This window comes from Alosa sapidissima, chromosome 16 (genome assembly GCF_018492685.1).
Source record: "Alosa sapidissima isolate fAloSap1 chromosome 16, fAloSap1.pri, whole genome shotgun sequence".
Classification (NCBI taxonomy): Eukaryota; Metazoa; Chordata; class Actinopteri; order Clupeiformes; family Clupeidae; genus Alosa; species Alosa sapidissima.
The window spans coordinates 6,881,145-6,899,451 of NC_055972.1; the positions used below are offsets into that span (position 1 = coordinate 6,881,145).

The 18,307-nt window shown below is 46.0% G+C and overlaps 2 protein-coding genes across 2 annotated transcripts in view; one reads left to right on the plus strand and one right to left on the minus strand.

The window, feature by feature from the left end:
• The window catches only part of camkmt (calmodulin-lysine N-methyltransferase), a 17,118-nt gene extending 6,789 nt beyond the window's left edge, over positions 1–10,329 (minus strand). Inside the window, exons 1-3 of the mRNA XM_042065107.1 lie at positions 9,950–10,329; positions 8,903–9,081; positions 5,343–5,407 (exon numbers count right to left, since the gene is read on the minus strand). Coding sequence (XP_041921041.1) covers positions 5,343–5,407; positions 8,903–9,081; positions 9,950–10,120 — 415 coding nt within the window. The 5' untranslated portion in view covers positions 10,121–10,329. The remainder of the gene's footprint in view (positions 1–5,342; positions 5,408–8,902; positions 9,082–9,949) is intronic.
• Positions 10,330–10,435: 106 nt separating this feature from the next.
• The window catches only part of prepl (prolyl endopeptidase like), a 14,386-nt gene continuing 6,514 nt past the window's right edge, over positions 10,436–18,307 (plus strand). The window contains 10 exon segments of the mRNA XM_042066168.1: positions 10,436–10,722; positions 11,008–11,157; positions 11,253–11,322; positions 11,670–11,906; positions 12,107–12,233; positions 12,868–13,084; positions 13,552–13,743; positions 14,084–14,287; positions 16,870–17,045; positions 17,134–17,239. Of these exon segments, the coding sequence (XP_041922102.1) occupies positions 10,615–10,722; positions 11,008–11,157; positions 11,253–11,322; positions 11,670–11,906; positions 12,107–12,233; positions 12,868–13,084; positions 13,552–13,743; positions 14,084–14,287; positions 16,870–17,045; positions 17,134–17,239 (1,587 nt within the window). The 5' untranslated portion in view covers positions 10,436–10,614.

Here is an 18,307-nt window from a genome sequence, read left to right on the forward strand (position 1 = left end):
GACAGGTGCGATGAGCAGATGCGTGTGTATGTGTGCGTACGTGTGTGTGTGTGTATGTGTGTGTGTTTGTGTGCGTGTGTGCGTGCGCGTATGTGTGTGTGTGTGTGTGTGTGTGTGTGTGTGATATAAGTGTGATGAGCAGATAACAGGCATGGTGTGTGTGTGTGTGGTGTGTGTGTGTGTGTGTGTGTGTGTGTGTGTGTGTGTGTGTGTGTGTGTGATACAAGTGTGATGAGCAGATAACAGGCACGGTGTGTGTGTGTGTGTGTGTGTGTGTGTGTGTGTGTGTGTGTGTGTGTGTGTGTGTGTGTGTGTGTGTGTGTGTGTGTGTGTGTGATATAAGTGTGATGAGCAGATAACAGGCGTAGTGTGTGGGGCTGCGGCTTCCCCTTGTGGGGAAGCTTTTCACTTCAGCCCATCTGTACCCATAGGCCTCCTCCTCTACCTCCATCTGTACACATAGGCCTCCTCCTCATCTACCTCCATCTGTACACATAGGCCTCCTCATCTACCTCCATCTGTACACATAGGCCTCCTCCTCATCTACCTCCATCTGTACACATAGGCCTCCTCCTCATCTACCTCCATCTGTACACATAGGCCTCCTCCTCATCTACCTCCATCTGTACACATAGGCCTCCTCATCTACCTCCATCTGTACACATAGGCCTCCTCCTCATCTACCTCCATCTGTACACATAGGCCTCCTCATCTACCTCCATCTGTACACATAGGCCTCCTCCTCATCTACCTCCATCATTCACTTAATCACTATATCACACACACGCACACACACACACACACACACGCATGCACGCATGCACACAAACACGCGCACACACACACACGCACACAAACACGCGCGCGCACACACACACACACACACACACACACACACACACACACACACACACACACACACACACACCACACACACACACACACACACACACACACACAGAAACACAGAAACACACGCACACACCCATAAATAGACACTAATGACCTGAAGAAAAGTCACTTACCATCACACACTTATGAACTAAACTGGAAACTAGAAGTGACTACTATCCCTGTTTAATAGCCACCCCCTGCGTTGTTGTTGTCATTGTTGTTTTGATAAACAAAAGCATCAACACTTAAATGACCAAACAAGACACAGTGGAAGTGGACCATCAGTAAGTCAGCTCTGCTCTCAATGCTGGTATTTGGAGGCAAGACTACCGGAAGACAATCCCTGTTCTGAAAATGAGACTTCAGCAGTCAGAGGCTCATCCCCTCGTCATGAGAATGAGACTTCAGGAGTCAGAGGCTCATCCCCTCGTCATGAGGATGAGACTTCAGGAGTCAGAGGCTCATCCCCTCGTCATGAGGATGAGACTTCAGGAGTCAGAGGCTCATCCCTCGTTATGCCTCGAGTGGGACATGGAGAGGGAGTCAGAGGCCCATCTGTGCAGCGTTTAAAGCCCTGCCTCATTCACTCACTCCCTCCCTCTCTCCCTCTCTGTTTGCTGAAGCAGCGATTCACCCCCCCCCCCCACCCATCCACCCTCCTTCACCATGCTGGTTTGCTCTGACCCCACCTCGTCCCTAAGCAACACATGGCATAGACACCCCACCAAGATGACCCCCATTAGTGCACACCTCAAAGACACTCACCCCCCCCGCCGCCCCCCCCACACACACACACCAACATGTGCCCTTTGAAGGGGGGGGGGGTCATCCCATCTGTGTTCACCCCCCCCCCCCCCCTCCAGGCCAGTCTACCAGCCCGTCAGTCAATGAGCCCCTCGTCTCCCTGTTGACCCCACACATCCCGTGCACACGGGGGCTCCACAAAGACCCACGTCTGTGTGTCCATCCCTCCCAAAAACAAGAGCCCTCCAAGCAACAGCCACTCACTCAGCCAGTCACTCACTCACTCAGTCAGTCAGTCAGCCAGTCAGTCACTCACTCAGTCACTCAGTCACTCAGTCAGTCAGCCAGTCAGTCACTCAGTCACTCAGTCAGTCAGTCAGTCAGTCAGCCACTCACTCACTCACTCAGTCACTCAGTCACTCTCACACACACACACACACACACACACACACACACACACACACACACACACACACACACACACTGAGGACCCCTGTGTTGCTGCTACGGAGCGTTCCGGAAAAACCCGCCACGCGTTGGGGAAGCGCTAATCCACTGATCGCTCTTTAGGAACTGCTGACAAACAAGAAGGAGTTGAGGAGGGGATGTGTGTGTGTGTGTGTGTGTGTGTGTGTGTGTGTGTGTGTGGGGGGGGGGGGCACCCCTACCCCCATCCCCCCTGCAGGGCAGGATTTGGAGGGGTAAGAAGGTATGAAGGGGAGCTGAGGGATCAGGTAATAACTAGAAGGACGGATCACCCCCACAGCCAGACAATGGGGCGGCCCAGACTATCTGACAGGGGCCTGGAAAAGATGTTTGGGTGTACCAATGCGTGAGATCAATTAGGGGTGCTTGACAGGACAGTCTGAAAGGCCCAGGGGTGACCTCGTGTTAGAACGGGGCAGGGGGCCAAAGAGAACAACTCTAAAACCCCTACTCATCTCACACACACACACACACACACACAAACTCCTTCAGCGAAGGATCATGAATTCCTGCAGAACAGCAGGAAGTCTCTTGTTTCTTAATCCAGAGAAATCATCCATTCGTGTCATTAGGACGCCTCGGGCACTCAGTGTGGAGGAAAACAACACTCTCTACCCATAATGACAGGACACGCCAAGCCATAGCCCACAGCCTGATAGCCTGACACACACACACACACACACACACACACGTACACACACGCACACGTACACACACGCACACACACGCACCCACACACATGCACGCACACAAACACACACAAATGCACACACACACACATCCCTCCCATTACACACACACACAAACACAAATACACACACATGCACACACACACCTCCCTCCCATTACACACACACACACACACACACACACACACACACACACACACACACACACACACACACACACACACACACACACACACACACACACACACACCTCCCTCCCAATACACACTGCCCTTTGGGCATAACACACACCTTCTTCTGACCTATCATTCCTTTTAATGGTTAGAAACTGTCAAAACACATTCAGAGTATCCTACTGAAATTTCAGTTCAAAACTACTCAGCAAATGATCGACATCATGACATGAGCAAAAGAGCCGTGATCGAGGCCAGCGGTTCTCCACCGGTGTACCGTGAGGCAAAGTGAGGTGTGCCGTGGAATTTTGAGGAACCCAATTGCATGCGTTTTCATTGTGTCAGAGGATTCATATGATGTAAACTGGTATAGCTTACTTAACTTTGGATTTGGTTTGGATTTGCATACAAGTTGGTTCAATATTGAAAACAACTCATATTATATTTTACCACGTCTGCTCGCGGACCACTTGGGATAGCTTGCGGACCACCTGGGATAGCTTGCGGACCACTTGGGATAGCTTACGGACCACTTGGGATAGGTTGCGAACCACCAGTGGTCACCGGACCACACTTTGAAAAACACTGAACTAGACCAAATGGCTATTTTTAAATACACCAATGACACAGCTTATTACAGTAATTAAATGCTTTTAGGTATTAATAAAGTGGATATTTTAAAGTAGCCTAAAGGTGCTTGTGAACTGCCTATATCCCCTCTGCTGCTCAGACAGTAACTGTAAAGAATGACATTTGGACATGTCAGTCAAACTCAAACCCACATTGATGGCGCACACTGGCCGGTGTTAGCAGAGACTTTCTAATGAGGAGACACAGCACTCAAAAAATCCTCCATAGAAATGCATGTGGCTAGTTTGTAACGCCAATATGGCCGTTGTCTACACATATACCACCCCTTCCTCGGCAAAACGCCGACAATCATATGGTGTGTTGTGAAGACATCGTGCCAATCATGTGTTGTGAACTCGCCGCTGGAGCAAGATTGGTGTGGTGAAGCCTTGCGCACGCGCATTTCTGCCGAATAGGATGCCCGATGAGTGCCCAAAAAGCGTTGCAATATGGCCGCCGAGTGGAGGGACTTGCCTAAAAGGACTTTGGTGTTAGTTGGCATTTGTTGGGGCAGTGAACTGGCCGGTGTTAGTTGGCATTTGTTGGGGCAGTGCACAAGCACCTTAACAGACCACAGATCTATTCCACAGCTCAGTGGACACCATGTCAGCATGATGTGTATCACTCTCCTCTCAGCTCATGGACACACGCACAGACAAAAATATGGGCATACAAATTAATACTCCTGTTATAGCCTATAATAATGTGTGTATATATATATATATATATATATATATATATATATATATAACACAAACACACACACGCACCCATACCCCTCCAGACACACAATTAATATACCTTTTTATCACTACTATTTAATTTATTCTCTAAAGTTGAGCTGGCTTTTGAGCACAAGAAATGCCATTACTGATAAATCCTTTTAAGAGTACATGACAATAGCCTTGCGCACTTGAACACTAGTATGGATGCTAGTTCCAGCTCATGCAACCTTCTCTTGATTTGTGTCCCACAGGCGACCTGTGTGCAGTCTGCAGATCCGGAGCTGTAAACTTGATATCACTACAGGAGTCCGCAGCTTCACACTGGTGCTCTCAGTACTGCCTGCTACAGGGAAACAGGTGATCTGCACTCTAACTTTAACAGAGTCTTCACACACACACACACACACACACACACACACACACACACACACACACACACACACACACACACATACAGACCACACATACAAACACATGCCTCATCCATGGCTGTACAGCTAGCATGTTTCTCACCATGGCAACAGTCACAAAGCATTCTAGTCGCCATGGCAGCAGAGTGCAAGGGCCATTTTGTCCGGTCCAGATGCACATTAATGTCATAGTGCACACCTGCGCACCTCAGATTTCGATCATCATCTCAAAACACACTCAAAGTACTTCAGATCTGCCATCTATTCCCACTCAAAACCATTCCACTTCTTGGCCACTCAATAGCAGACACATAGAACAGATGAACAGATCACACCAGTAATCAACAGAGATGGGCCCTCTCTTACCCATTAAATTCTGGGACGTCAGATCACTCTCAGTTCACTCTCAAAATCATTTCACTAACAAAAAAAGCATTTGAAGCTGGGCCAAGTTGCATTTTCCACTTGAGTTTGGAATCAGTGACAGCTGACAGTGGACACAGAAAAGAATCAGACTAAAAAAGTAAAAAGAGAGAGAGAGAGAGAGAGAGAGAGAGAGAGAGAGAGAGAGAGATTGTTCAGTCTACTCACAGACATTTCCGGTGTTGTCAAAGCTATTGAGCACCTCAGTCACTCTGATGGGCCCGAGGTTGTCTCTGAAACACAATAACACTCAGTTAACATAAGCTCTTAACACACACACACACACACACACACACACACACACACACACACACACACACACACACACACACACACACACACACACAGGCAAGGCAAGGCAGGGCAAGGCAAGGCAACATTTATTTATATAGCACATTTCATACCAGGGCAGTTCAAAGTGCTTTACATAAAAAGAGATGCCATATATACATCGAGGTAATTTGGATAAAAATCTAAGTTATAAAAGTTGATACATATCATACCCAGAGAAAATATAAACAATTAAAATAAACATATGAAAACAGGTAAATGAAAAATTTGAAAAGATAGAATTAAAATTAAAATTATGGGAAAATAGGGGAAGGATTAGATCAAATAAAAGTTAAGGGAAAGCAAGGGAGAAAAAGTAGGTCTTTAACTTGGTTTTAAAACAATCTGTTGAGGGTGCGGCCTTTATGTGTTCAGGAAGCTGGTTCCAGAGTTTGACTGCATATGAGCTAAAGGCGGCTTCACCACATTTAGTTCTAGTAGTTGGTGGAACCAGGAGTAGTCTCTGTTGCGACCTGAGTGACCTAGGGGGTGTGTAGTGGTGGAGTAGGTCTTTTAGATAAATGGGGCCGCTGCTATTCAGAGTTTTAAAAACAAGTAGCAGAGTTTTAAAATCGATTCTGTGACTCACAGGGAGCCAGTGTAAGCGTTTGAGTAGCAGTGTGATGTGATCTGTTCTTTTGGCTCTCATCAGAATCCTTGCTGCTGCGTTCTGGATTAACTGGAGTTGTTTGATTTTTTTTCTTGGGAAGGCCTTTGAAGAGACTGTTACAGTAGTCCAGTCTGCTCGATATAAAGGCGTGAATACGTTTCTCAAGATCTGTTTGGGTCATTAGGTCCCTAAGCTTGGATATGTTTTTTTAAGTAGTAAAATAGTAGAGGGCCCAGGATGGATCCCTGGGGGACACCGCAGTACAGGGGAGTGATAGAAGAAGTCCAGTTTCCTAAAGAGACAAAAAAGTTTCTGTCTTTAAGGTAGGAGCAGAGCCAGCTTACGTACAGCTTAAGTACAGCGCCTTAGAACCCAACCCAGTGATCTAATCTATTTAAAAGTATGGTGTGATCTACCGTATCAAATGCAGCACTGAGGTCCAGAAGGACTAGGACTGATGCCTTGCCTGCGTCCAGGTTGAGGCGTATATCATTTAATACTTTAATCAATGCCGTCTCAGTGCTGTGATGAGCCCGAAAGCCTGACTGAAAACAGTCGAGACAATGATGAGATGTTAAAAAGTCATTAAGCTGGGCATAGACTATTTTCTCAATTATTTTGCCAATAAAGGGCAAGTTTGAAATTGGCCTATAGTTGTTATGAATGGAGGAGTCAAGGGTTCTCTTTTTTAATATGGGCTTTACTAGTGCGGTTTTTAGGGAATTAGGGAATACTCCAGACTGCAAGGATGAATTTATAACTGTGAGCAGATCTGATTCAAGAAAGGGGAGGACGGATTTAAAAAAGTTAGTGGGAAGGGTATCAAGACAGCAGGTGCTGGAGTTAAGTTTATTTACAGTCTTACTTAGAGTTTCTAAGTCTACTGGAAGAAATTGGGACATTGTGCTCTTAGGACCCTTCGGTGTAGGTTGTGAGTCTAGCCCGTGGGTTGTGAGTGCATAGGGTAAGATGTTAGATCTGATTTGGTCAATTTTGGCTTTAAAGAAAGAGGCGAACTCGTTACATGCATTAATCGAGAGAAAGTGAATTGGAAGTTGTGAGGGAGGAGTTGTCAGTTTCTCAACTGTAGAGAATAGTACCCGGGGATTGTTGATATTTTTACTGATGATGTTGGAAAAAAAGGATTGTCTTGACTTGCGGATCTCACTATTGTATGCAAAGAGTTTTTCTTTATAGTCAGTGTAGTCAGATAGATGTTTGTGTTTACGCCATTTTCTCTCCTTCTTTCTACAGTCCTGTTTAAGGACTTTAACAGAGGGGTTGAGTAGCCAGGGAGACCTGCTTTTGTTGGTGGGCGCCTTAGTCTTTAGGGGAGCAATGTCGTCAATAATACAAGCCACTTTAGCATTGAAATGGTCAAGTAGATCATCTGCTGTACAGGATGACTGTTTGGTGATGGGTGGGAGCAGTGCAGGGGAAAATATGAGAGCCTGCTCAAATTGGGTGATGGTACTGGCGTTAATCATGCGCCTCTTGGTCACCATGCGCCCATTTTGAATTGGTAGAGGGCTGGAAACAGAAAAGAATACTCAGAAATGATCAGAAATAGCCAGATCACTTGAACACTTGTTGAAACAGTGAGACCTTTTGTAATTACTAGGTCAAGAGTATGGCCATGGGTATGTGTCGGCTGTGTGACATGCTGGGTTAGAGCAAAGGTGTCAAGTAAAGTAATAAAGTCTTTGGTGTAATTGTTGCTCAGAACGTCAAAGTGGAGATTAAAGTCACCAGTTACGATGAGACAATCATATTCAGTGCAGATGACTGATAGGAGATCACTGAGTTCATCCAAGAAGATGCGGACTGACTGCTTGGGGGTCTATAAATAGTCAGTAGTAGGATGTGAGGAGGGCCCTTGATGACGGTACCAAGATGTTCAAAAGAGGAGAATCCATCAAAAGAGGATTGTTTACATTCAAAGGTGGATCTAAAAACACACACACACACACAGTCCAACCTCACACACACACACACACACACACACACACAGTTATAAACCTCACATTACACACACACTAACAAATACAAAAACACACAAAGTTATACATCACTCATCACACACACACACACACACACACACACACACACACACACACTGCCCCTTATGATTTACACTGAACCCATCCTTCATGGCATAGAGACACAACATATGGCGAGTCGTCAGTCATTAGCACCATGCAGAACGCGAGCGGTGGTAGCATAGTGGCTAGGCAGCTGAGCTAGCAAGCGGCAGCCAGAAAAACTCCACCGCGCTGCCACTCTGAGGAGACTGGCCCTTGTAAGAGTTGACGCATGTAGGCCGCTTTGGATAAAAGCGTCAGCCAAGTGAATATGTAAGTAAACAAGTGTGCAAATAAGTAAGTAAACGAGTAAATACAGTAAATAAATATGTAAGTAAACAAGTACGCAAATAAGTAAACAAGTACGCAAATAAGTAAACAAGTATGCTAATAAGTAAGTAAACGAGTAAATACAGTAAATAAATATGTAAGTAAACAAGTAAGCAAATAAGTAAACAAGTACGCAAATAAGTAAACATAAACAAGTATGCAAATAAGTAAACAAGTACGCAAATAAGTAAGTAAACTAGTAAATACAGTTAATAAATATGTAAGTAAACAAGTACGCAAATAAGTAAGTAAACGAGTAAATACAGTAAATAAATATGTAAGTAAACAAGTATGCAAATAAGTAAACAAGTACGCAAATAAGTAAGTAAACAAGTAAATGCAGCCCCCAGAAGCCACCTAGCCCCCCAAGAGCCTACCTGAGGAAGGCACTATACTGAGGAAAGGAGGCACTTCGGTAGTCCACCCACTGTCCCTCGGAGGGGTCGTCAGGGTCAGGGGTTGTGACCCTGCTCCTGGAGAACAGGTTGAAAGAGGAGAACCTACGCACGGACACCTGCGGAACCTTCTCGCTGTCCACCTGCTTCTGTTTCAGCACCTGTTAACGAGCGATGCAGGGAGCAAACCAGTCAGCACTGCACCACAGCCATATGGCCACTTAGGCTATGCAGAACATTATTTTCCTGTCAGTCAGTATGCTATAGGTACAGCTAAGACACAAGGCACATCCATTTGTAATGTTTGTCATCTTCGATATTGAGGGTGACATTCACTTAAATTAGTGCATACAGATATGGGGGTGGTACAGAAGTTGAATACTGGGTGTAAGCTAGAAACCTCTAGGAAATCCTGTCTGTGTATGCCTATGTAGATTGGATTGCTATGAGGAAATATTGAATGTTAGTGTGGAATGTTAGTGTTGAAAGGTCTCAGTGGGATATGTTTCTGTTACATCTCAAATGCTGTTTGTGGAGCAGCTGCCAGGGGATTTGTGACTATTGCATAGTCAAAACACAGTCCTCTCCTCTAGAAACTGTGGCAGTGAAGTGTTTTGTGTGTTTGTTTTAATATGAGTAAGACAGGCTATTCTCTGTGTGGGATTCCACTTCTGCCTGCTAGTGTAAGCAACCTCCTACACTCGAACCAAGTATCCTAGGCTACAACTGCACGTAGGAGTAGATAATGTTATGCGCTTACTGTTCAGTCCACCAACTGGCTAGTGAAAGAGCTAGCCTGATGTTATTCGTCTCTAACAATCAACGTCTTTCCCAGACATAATTCGGGCTTTTGCACGACAGAAAGAAACAAATACGGTTTCCAGAGAATTGTGCTTAAACAATAATCAATAGCAGGGCTACAAAGGACACTTTTGCCTTGTGCAGTTGGCTACAGTTTAATGATAGTGATTTCTATCTATAGGTAATGTAATCTTTTCCATGTCCGTATTTCAGTTATTTTTCTCTCACCTGCCGAAGAATGGTCCATCGGGCTCGGGCCACATCTGTCCCCCTGGCCGGCTGGTGTTCGGTGGCGTCGTTGCTTGAATGTCTCTCGTTTGTAGCGGTAACGTTAACGTTAGTTGACTTGTCTGGCGTAACACCGTTAACAACCTGATTGTCAGTCTGTTGAGGTTCCATCTTCCTACTCCTTACACTTCTTTTCAGGGTGTACAGTGACTGAAAATAATGAACTATTGTCACAGTGATTCGTTGCTGATATTCTAAACGACTAAATCAGTTCTTGCACGGTTTGAGCATTCTCAGCAACCCGCCGGTAACACAATCCCTGATCTGTGCCGCTTTGCAGCATGCCAAGTGACACTTCCGTACACTTCCTGTGAAATGAGACTCTACAAGAGCAATTCATATGCAGCACTATCGAACGCACCATACAAACATATGTCGATTAACTGCTGGAATCGATTGCTTTAGCCTTAAACATACGCCATCGTGTCGCGCCGGGGCAAGTGGAGGGCTGTCATGTAAACACTGGTAAATGTGTGCTCGCGGATGGCCGGATTTTCATTCTTAAATTAGACGATCTTGTGGACGATAAAGCAACATCACGACTTCTACTTAGAAGCGTTGTGATATTGTCCGAGGAGCTATTCCGTTACACCTGCGATGAATAAATGCACTCGATCACTCGCTCTCTTCTACGTGCCTTCACTGGAAGTGCATGCTGGTCCCCTGTCAAGCCAAACACAGTAACGTTAGCAGCAGCTAGGTGTTACCCCTCGGTAAGGCGGACACGTCGTGGTACTAGGCTTATCAATGGGCTAATTATCTACCTCATCTATTATGGAAGATGTTGTCTGAGTAAATGTGTTTCTTGCTAAACTACGTCTAACTCTTCGTAACCTTAGAGAGTGAGTGGAAACTGATCTTGTAATCAACACCGTTCCATAGGGTTCTCCACCGAAGTTGTTGCTGCCTGTATTTTAATATTCACACTGGTTACAGAAAGGGGCTCTAAATTTGAGCGTTTTACGAGTAGGTTATACCGCTTTGTCTTTTCATAATAGTGTCACCATGGCGTGCAGTTCTTCAAATGTCCACGGCAGGAGCAGAGGTATAGAAACCTTGTCCAGCGGTACAGAAGGAAACTGAGAGGTGCCTACAACAAGTACTCCGACATCCCGGACAACACTGTGGTAATCGGAGATAGAATGTGTGTGTGTGTGTGTGTGTTTTCTTTTCTCCATGTCAGCTCAGTCATGGTACATTTGAGACAAAATGTCTATATTTGAGAAATGTTATGTCTGTGTAGATCCAGGGGCGGTCCCATGCCTATATTGAGGATGGAGGCACCATCTACAGATGTTTGCATGGACGACCAGGTGAGCAAATATTAGGTACCCATAGTCAGTCAATGCTGAGAGACTACGGTGTCACAAGCCAGGGTGTACAAGTCATTGCAGGCATGCAACTTTGGTCAAGAAGTGTCTGCTAAATGTAATGTAATGCAACAGTGAAATAAAGACGGAGTATTCCATAACAAAAGCAGTGTGTGTGTTTGGGTGCACTTACATTGTGTGTGTGTGTGTGTGTGTGTGTGTGTGTGTGTGTGTGTGTGTGTGTTTTTGTGTGATTTGGTGCTCATATATTCACTGTGTGTGTGTGTGTGTGTGTGTGTGTGTGTGTGTGTGTGTGTGTGTGTTTGTGTAACTCTTGCTTTTATCTCCAGGTGTATCTGAGCCAGAGAAGGTTCTCAGCATTGCCTGGCTCAGAGGAGGCGAGGAGGAGGAAGAAGATGAGGAAGAGGGGACCTTGCAAAGGGTACGTCTGTCCCCAGGTGAGCACCTGCTGGCTGCCACAGTCAAGACCCCACACCAGGAGGAATCCAGATGCATTGTGGTCCGGCTGGTCGACGTGACGTTACCCCACCGGCCACTGCTCATTCTGGATAATGTGTTCAGCTTCGGTAAGGGGATTGACCGCATGTGTAATCTGCGTTGCGTTTGCCTTTGCACTCGCCCGGACTCCAAGCCGCACACTGCAGCACCTCGGATTGGGATTAAATTGTAATTGTAGTTGTAAAAATTGTAACCGTTATTATGCTTGTGTGTGTGTGTGTGTGTGTGTGTGTGTGTGTGTGTGTGTGTTTGTGTGTGTCCTCTATAGAATGGGCTTCGGATAACACACTCTTCTTCAGTAAACAGGAGGGTCTAAAGTGTCAGACTGTGTATCGCCTGGACCTAACTGAGGAAGGAGTTAGAAACACCCTTGTGTATGAGGAACATGACCCTGAGTAGGTATCTTCACCGTATACATCCTCTCTGTGTGTGAGTGTGTGTGTGTGTGTGCGTGTGCACGCGTGTGTGTGTGTGTGTGCACGCGTGTGTGTGTGTGTGTGAGAAAGAGTTATACATATCTATATGTCTTTCTGTTTGTGACAAAGAACGTTGAGCTCTACAAAGATGGCCTTTTCATACAGACCTGTCTGCTCTGCAGTTTACTATGAAGACATATTTAAACAGTCAGCAGCCTAAAGTCATTCGTCTGCTTTTAGATTTAGCCTGCAGGATCTTTCAGACATGAATACTCTCATGAAGTCTGACCTAAAGTCTCTCCTGGCTAAATTCCCAACATGGCTCATGTAACTCACTGGCTCATTCTTTCATTCCCTCTCTCTCAAGCTGGTGTGCGGCGAGCTTTCTGGCTAATAATGGTTGCCGAGCATCACCCAAGCGGGTGCAATCCGTTGGTGGTGGTTAGTGAGGGTCTTCCTTCACTGTAGAGCGTGTTGGGTGCCTTGATAAAGCACCATATAAATGCAAGTTGTTGTTGTTGTTGTTGTTGTTGTTGTTGTTGTTGTTGTTGTTGTTGTTGTTGTTGTTGTTGTTGTTGGGTAACAGCGTTCCCCTTTCGGCCTCACTGGGCAGGTTCTTTGTGGAGGTGGGGCGTTCAAGTGATGGACAGCTGCTGACGCTCAACTGCACCAGTAAGAGCAGCTCAGAGGTGAGAATCCTCTTAAGCTCCGCCCCAGACCACGCCCCCGCCCTGGTGCAACCACGGCAACCAGGGCTGGTCTACTACGTGGAGCACGCCAGAGGGGAGCTCTACATCCTGGCCAACACAGGACCCGGCCAGGAGTATCAGGTACGCACGCACACACACACACACACACACACTCACTCACATACATACACATACACTGCTGATGAACAAATGAACAACTGAACACAAATTACACACAACACAAACTACTAATGCAATTTCATTGACTGATGAGATTATTTTTCTTCCTGTCCATCTGTCTGTGTGTGTGAGTATGGATGGATTTATGTGTGTGTGTGTACGGATGAATTTATGTGTACATGGGTGGGTTTCTGGCATGGCATTTGGATGTGTGCAAATGGATGGATGTATGTGTGTGTGGATGGATTTATGTGTGTGTGTGTGTGTGTGTGTGTGTGTGGATTTCTGGCATGGCATTTGGATGTGTGCAAATGGATGGATGTGTGTGTGTGTGTGTGTGTGTGTGTGTGTGTGTGTGTGTGTGTGTGTGTGTGGATTTCTGGCATGGCATTTGGATGTGTGCAAATGGATGGATGTCTTGGCTGTAGCTGCTCAGGACCCCTGCGTGCTCCCCGTCCATGCGGAGCTGGGTGCCGGTGTTTACGCCCGCCACAGGGTGGGCAGTCAGAGACATGGAGCTGCTACAGGACCACTGCCTGTTTACACTCAGGCACCCCAGTGGACGCCTCCACCTGGAGACAGTGTCTCTAGAGGACCCCAACTGTGTGTCATCCCTGGAGGTGAGACAGTGTTGGGGTTACTGGTGCCTGAAGCGAATATAATGGTTATTTATACACACACACACACACACACACACACACACACACACACACACACACACACACATATACACACACACACACGCACACACACAATAGATCTGTGCAGTAACATACATGCTCATGAGTCACAACTATAAAACTGTCTCCCTGCAGACCTCACTCTAGGTCTCTGTGGCAGAGTTTACACACACACATACACACACAGACACACACACACATACACACACATACACACACAGACACACACACACACACACACGGAGTTCACAGAGCTTCTCGTCCCATGTTGTTCGTGCAGCTCCCATCGTGGGCGTGTGCGTTTGAGAGTCGGAGATCTTCATTGGCCGGCCAGCGGAGTGTCCGATTCCTTCTGTCGTCCCCGGTGATCCCCCCCTCGGCGCACGCCTACTCGCCCTCCTCCCCCCACCTGCTCCTCACAGAGCACGACCAGGACCTGCCACAGCAAGACTGCCACACCACACGCCTGCAGGCCCCCAGTCAGGTACACACACACACACACACACACACACACACACACATACACACACACACACACACACCACACACCACACGCCTGCAGGCCCACAGTCAGGTACACACACACACACACACACACACACACACACACACACACACACACCACACAGCTCAAGGCCCCCAGACAGGTACAGTGTGGGTCTCACACACACACACACAAACACACACACATACACTCATACCACATAGCTTAAGGCCCCCCTGTGTCTCACTCACACACACACTTATGCATGCACGCACACACACACACACACACGCGCGCATGCGTGCGCACCTCGAGGCCCCCAGTAAGTGTGTGTGCACAGTTAGCCATTGTAAGGACACTCTCCTCTGCTGTCTTGTGTTGCGTGTGTTTGTATTGTTTTCTCAGGGTAGCTGTGCTGTTTGGGTAACTGATATGAACACACACACACACACACACACACACACACACACACACACACACACACACACACACACGCGTGTTTGTATTGTTGTCTCAGGGTAGCTGTGTTTGGGTAACTGATATGATAAGACCGAGATTATCCACATTGGACACAACAACTGACTGTAGGACAGGCATAAAAGAGTTAAGTAATTGGATCAGTGCTGTTGTTGGAGGGGGTGAGACCCACAGTGTGTGTGTGTGTGTGTGTGTGTGTGTGTGTGTGTGTGTGTGTGTGTGCACATTTGTGTTTGTATGTGCATAGTGTGCATGTGTGTTTGTACGTGTGTGTGTGTGTGTGTGTGTGCGCGTGTGCGCGTGCGCGCGCATTTGTGTTCGTATGTTCATATGTGTGCATGTGTGTGTGTGTGTGTGTGTGTGTGTAACAGAGACAGGAGGTCCCTTGGTAATCTGTAGGGTGCATTAATGGCTCTAATCTGTTGCTGAAAGAATGAGGACCGGAACAGGGTCAGATTTGAGTTTCTCATTCCTACTCTGTCCCCATGCCACTCCTGTGCCACTCCTGTGTGTGTGTGTGTGTGTGTGCTTGTGTGTGTGTGTGTGTGTGTGTGTGTGTGTGTGTGTGTGTGTGAGAACCTGGACATGGTCTGAGTTTTTTTCTCCTGCCCTGGGGAACCCTCATCACCTTCTCTAGTTCCTTCTCAGGTGAATGTCACAGAATGGCAGATTACTGTCATTGTAAAATGACCTTACAGAGCAATAGAAGATGCTGAATAGCTAAATTAACACTGAAGAACGTAGTCATATTGTTACAGTGTAGTTGTTATGTTAGGATAGTAGGATAGTTACAATGTAAGTAATCAGACATTACTGTAACACTGGTAGTAATTATAATAGCAGAAGTGCTGTTAGTAGTAGCGTTGTTTATTTATATACTGAGCTTATGAGTTCCATGAGGTTGCTATTAAGTGTGCTATAACACTTTATAACACTATAATACTATGCTATAACACTATAACACTATGCTATAACACTTTATAACACTATAACACTATGCTATAACACTTTGTAACACTATGCTATAACACTTTGTAACACTATGCTATAACACTATAACACTATGCCAGGGGTTCCCAAACCATGACAAGGCCCCCCAAATACCTGGCCAAGGGCCCCCTTGATGTGATGTGTTATTAAACCCATCGACAATACTACGGCAAATGTAAAAATAAATTAAGCTAATCCTAATAATTATTTTAGCCACAAGCACAAGTACGATGGAGCATACAGTGTATACAAATTACATTTGGGGTTTTCTGCTATATGAGCGCTATCACTCTACTTTTATTCCCAGTCATTATCATGGAAAATATAATGTTCAGTGACAATTTATTTCATTTATATGTGACAAATGATTATAATGGCATTGTATAACAACCCTCATAGTAATAGGTATATTTTTATCTTTGAAAACCACTGCACTATGCTATAGCACTTTATAACACTATAACACTATGCTATAACACTTTATAACACTATAACACTATGCTATAGCACTTTATAACACTATGCTATAGCACTTTATAACACTATAACACTATGCTATAACACTTAATAACACTATAACACTATAACACTATGCTATAGCACTTTATAACACTACAACACTATGCTATAACACTTTCTACCACTATAACACTATGCTATAACACTTTATAACACTACAACACTATGCTATAACACTGTGCTATAACACTACAACACTATGCTATAGCACTTTATAACACTATGCTATAACACTTTGTAACACTACAACACTATGCTATAGCACTTTATAACACTATAGCACTATGATGAAGCACTATATATTATTATTTCTTTACTTAGGCATATGTCTTTATGGTCAGTGTATTTATTTGTTGTTATTGAGTGTGCTCTACCCCACTTCCCCCTGATGTTGTTGGTATGTTATGTTATCCATAATTTCCATAAAGTTCCTTTGGGGAGGAATAAAGTTATCTATCTATTGTTCAGTCTACCTATATACAATACCATGCTACATCTCCAATCCCATTCTCCCCTGATGTGGTTCTTATTGGTATGTGATATACCATGCACCATATACATTACAACGTACAACCCCTCTGCCCCTCTCTCTGTAGGATGGCACCATGGTGCCCATAACCCTCCTGCACCGGCCGCCTCTGGCTGACCTGCGGGCAGTGCCTATGCTTGTGCACGTGTACGGAGCCTACGGCCTGGAACTCAACATGGCTTTCAGTCCAGACAAGAGGCTACTGCTGGAGCGTGGGTGGGCCTTGGCCTACTGCCACGTCAGGTACTGGACTACAATTCCCAGGGTCAACTCTGACCAGGAAAGACTGGAATAGAATGTTGAACTACGGGGATCTTTTAATGTTCTTTAGACTCAAGAAGGCAGAAAGACCCCCTCCTTCCCTCTCGTTGTGGTCCTGTCCTCCCATTGTGTACTGCACTACATCTCCCAGCAGCCACTTGGGCAGTGTTCATATGGTACGTTCCATTAGACTTGTAAATCCGTCGCCCAAGTTGGAAAGTGTAAATTACCCAGCTTTCTTGCGGCATTTTGCGGCCCACTTTACCTCGGAGTACTTGAGGGTACCCCGAGGTGGACGTACGACCTTACGACAAACATGGCTGCGCCCATAGTTCAGATGAGATGAGATGTATTTTTTTTGCATATGTACTGTGTTGGTCATTTTAATGTTGATGCAATGCTCTTACACTCTAGATTACATTGCTGCTTCAATCCGGTCACCAATTCATGCATTGCACGGTCTTGCTGTGCTTGCAATACAATGTAACAATTTGTTTTCCAGCCGTTTAGCTAGAGGCTACATGTAGCACAAAACAATAACAATGACTAGCCTCCTGCTAATGCCCCTCGTGGCTCGAGAGAAACGCGTTTCTATAGCAACTCATTCGTACATGTTGTACGGGTGGGTGTACGATGATTTACGAGTCTAATGGAAAGGGCCAATACCCAGCTCACCTGGTTACGTTGTCTGTTCATGTAGATGCCATTGAAATGAGCTTTGCTAGGGTGACTGCGGTATCACAAGATCACCTATTTACAGAGCATTCACCTCCCCCCTCCTCCCTCTCCCCCTCATCACTCCCTTCATCACTTCCTCCTTTTTCCCCTTTTCTCCTCCCTCACTTCATCCCTTCTTCCTTCCCTCTCCCCCTCTCTACCTCTGTCATTCCTTCCCCCTCCTCCCTCTCCCCCTCATCCATCTCTCCCCCTCTCCTCTCTTCCTTTCCTTACTTCCCCCTCTCCCTCTCTCTCCCCCTGTCCCCCCATCTCTCTCTACTTCCCTCTCCTTCCTTCCTTCCTCCCTCTCTCCCCCATCTCCCCTCCCTCTCTCCTTTCCTCCCTCCCCGTCTCCTTTCCTCTCTCTCTCTCTCTCTCTCTCTCTCTCTCTCTCTCTCTCTCTCTCTCTCTCTCTCTCTCTCTCTCTCTCTCTCTCCTCTCTCTCTCTCTCCCTCTCTCTTCCTCTCTCTATCCCCCCTCTCTCTCTCCCCCCTCTCTCTCTCTTCTTCTCTCTCTTCCTCTCTCTC